Here is a 1,635-nt window from a genome sequence, read left to right as displayed (position 1 = left end):
GCATTGTGGCTGGCGACTGTGGTCCCAGCTACTTGGGAGGCGGAGACAGGAGACTCACTTGAGCCCAGGAGTTGGAGGTTGCTGTGAGCTCTGATGCCATGGCGCTCTACCCAGGGGAACAGCTTGAGGCTCTGTCTCCAAAAAAAAAAAATCCTTGAGGGGTATTAGTTGTTCCCACTGTTCATGAGAGAATTGGGAGGTTCAAAGAAGTTGAGTGATTTGCCAAAGTCACGCAGCTAGTAAAGGGTGTAGCACTTCAGACCTGTACCTGACTGCTCAGGTCAGGGCTGCTGCTCCTGAGACACTCCCAGCACTCTGCAGTTCTTAACTCTCACTGCACTTCAGAATCAACTAACTTACAAAATGTGCAGTCCTCAGACCCTGCCCAAAACCAATTGAATCAGAGTCTCTAGAGCATAGCCAGGAAATGGGCACACTATTCTTGTCTCTCCTGTATTTGAGGATAATGAGTATTGTTTTTGTGGAATTTTTGGGCTTTTTTTCCCTTAGTGATGAAACTCTTTCCGAAAATGAAAGCTTATTTGGTCCTGAATAGATGTATAGCTAGAAGTTAAAACTCTTTGGTCAAAGTGGAATGAGGAGCCCAGGGCTTGCTCACTCGGCCTCCCCTGTGTTTGAAAGTGAAAGGAGGAAGCTAAATGGCTGGGCCTGCCTCACTTGCAGAGAAGCAGATGGGCCGGACTCTGCCGGAGCTGATAACACAGTTCAACCTGATGCGGGTCACCTGCCACTCAGCTCTGCTGGACCTGGAGAAGCTCCCAGAATTCAACAGGTACGTGGGGGGCATGGACATCCACTGGTGGGAAAAAGCATCTTGCTTCTGACGGTCCCCACAGCGGAGCCTTTAGTGGGCTCTAGAGTTGCACAGCCCTGATTTTGACTTTGAGCTCTGTTATCTAATGCCGCGTGACCACAGGTTAAGTCACCTAACCTCTTCCAGCCTCCATTTCCTTTTCTCTAAATTGGGACTAATGATAGTACCCATCTTATGTGATTGTTGTAAGAATTAAATGTTGGATGATGAGAGTATCTTGTATAGCCCTGGCTCATAGAAAGTGCCTTATAGTGATTCTTAGCAGTGGATCACTCAGCTCATGCATCAGTGAAGACCACAACTGGCTGCAAGAATTAATGTGAATTATATAGGACACATTGAGCAGAAAAAAGAAAAGAAAGTGCTAATAAGTGATTGGTATTATTTTATCACTAGCATTTTGTTCTTGGCTACCCCCATACATGGATGGTTCTGTTAACATCCAAAAGCCTGCAGAGAGGCATCTTCATTTTAGAATCACTCCTACTTAGCCCTAGCCAACACAGTGAATGAGCACTGTCTCAGGCACCTAAGTTTATATTTCATGTATTTGGTATTTCAAATAATTCTTCACTTTGAAACTATATTTGCAGCTCTGCGCCTGTGGCTCAATTGGCTAAGGCACCAGCCACATACACCGAAGGTGGCGGGTTCGAATCCAGCCCGGCCGCCAAACAACAACGGCTGCAAGCAAAAAAAATAGCCAGGCGTTGTGACAGGCGCCTGTGGTCCCAGCTACTTGGGAGGCTGAGGCAGGAGACTCACTTGAGCCCAGGAGTTGGAGGTTGCTGTGAGCTGTG

At 47.2% G+C, this 1,635-nt stretch overlaps 1 protein-coding gene across 1 annotated transcript in view; it reads left to right on the top strand.

The window, feature by feature from the left end:
* EARS2 (glutamyl-tRNA synthetase 2, mitochondrial) overlaps window positions 1-1,635 on the top strand; it is a 27,249-nt gene that overhangs the window by 13,834 nt on the left and 11,780 nt on the right. Inside the window, exon 5 of the mRNA XM_003795728.3 lies at window positions 685-793. Coding sequence (XP_003795776.2) covers window positions 685-793 — 109 coding nt within the window. The remainder of the gene's footprint in view (window positions 1-684; window positions 794-1,635) is intronic.

This window comes from Otolemur garnettii, unplaced genomic scaffold, assembly GCF_000181295.1.
Source record: "Otolemur garnettii isolate 467f Iridium unplaced genomic scaffold, OtoGar3 scaffold00096, whole genome shotgun sequence".
Taxonomy (NCBI): domain Eukaryota; kingdom Metazoa; phylum Chordata; class Mammalia; order Primates; family Galagidae; genus Otolemur; species Otolemur garnettii.
The sequence above is the reverse complement of the archived record's forward strand: the minus strand, read 5'-3'. Positions and strand labels throughout refer to the sequence as shown.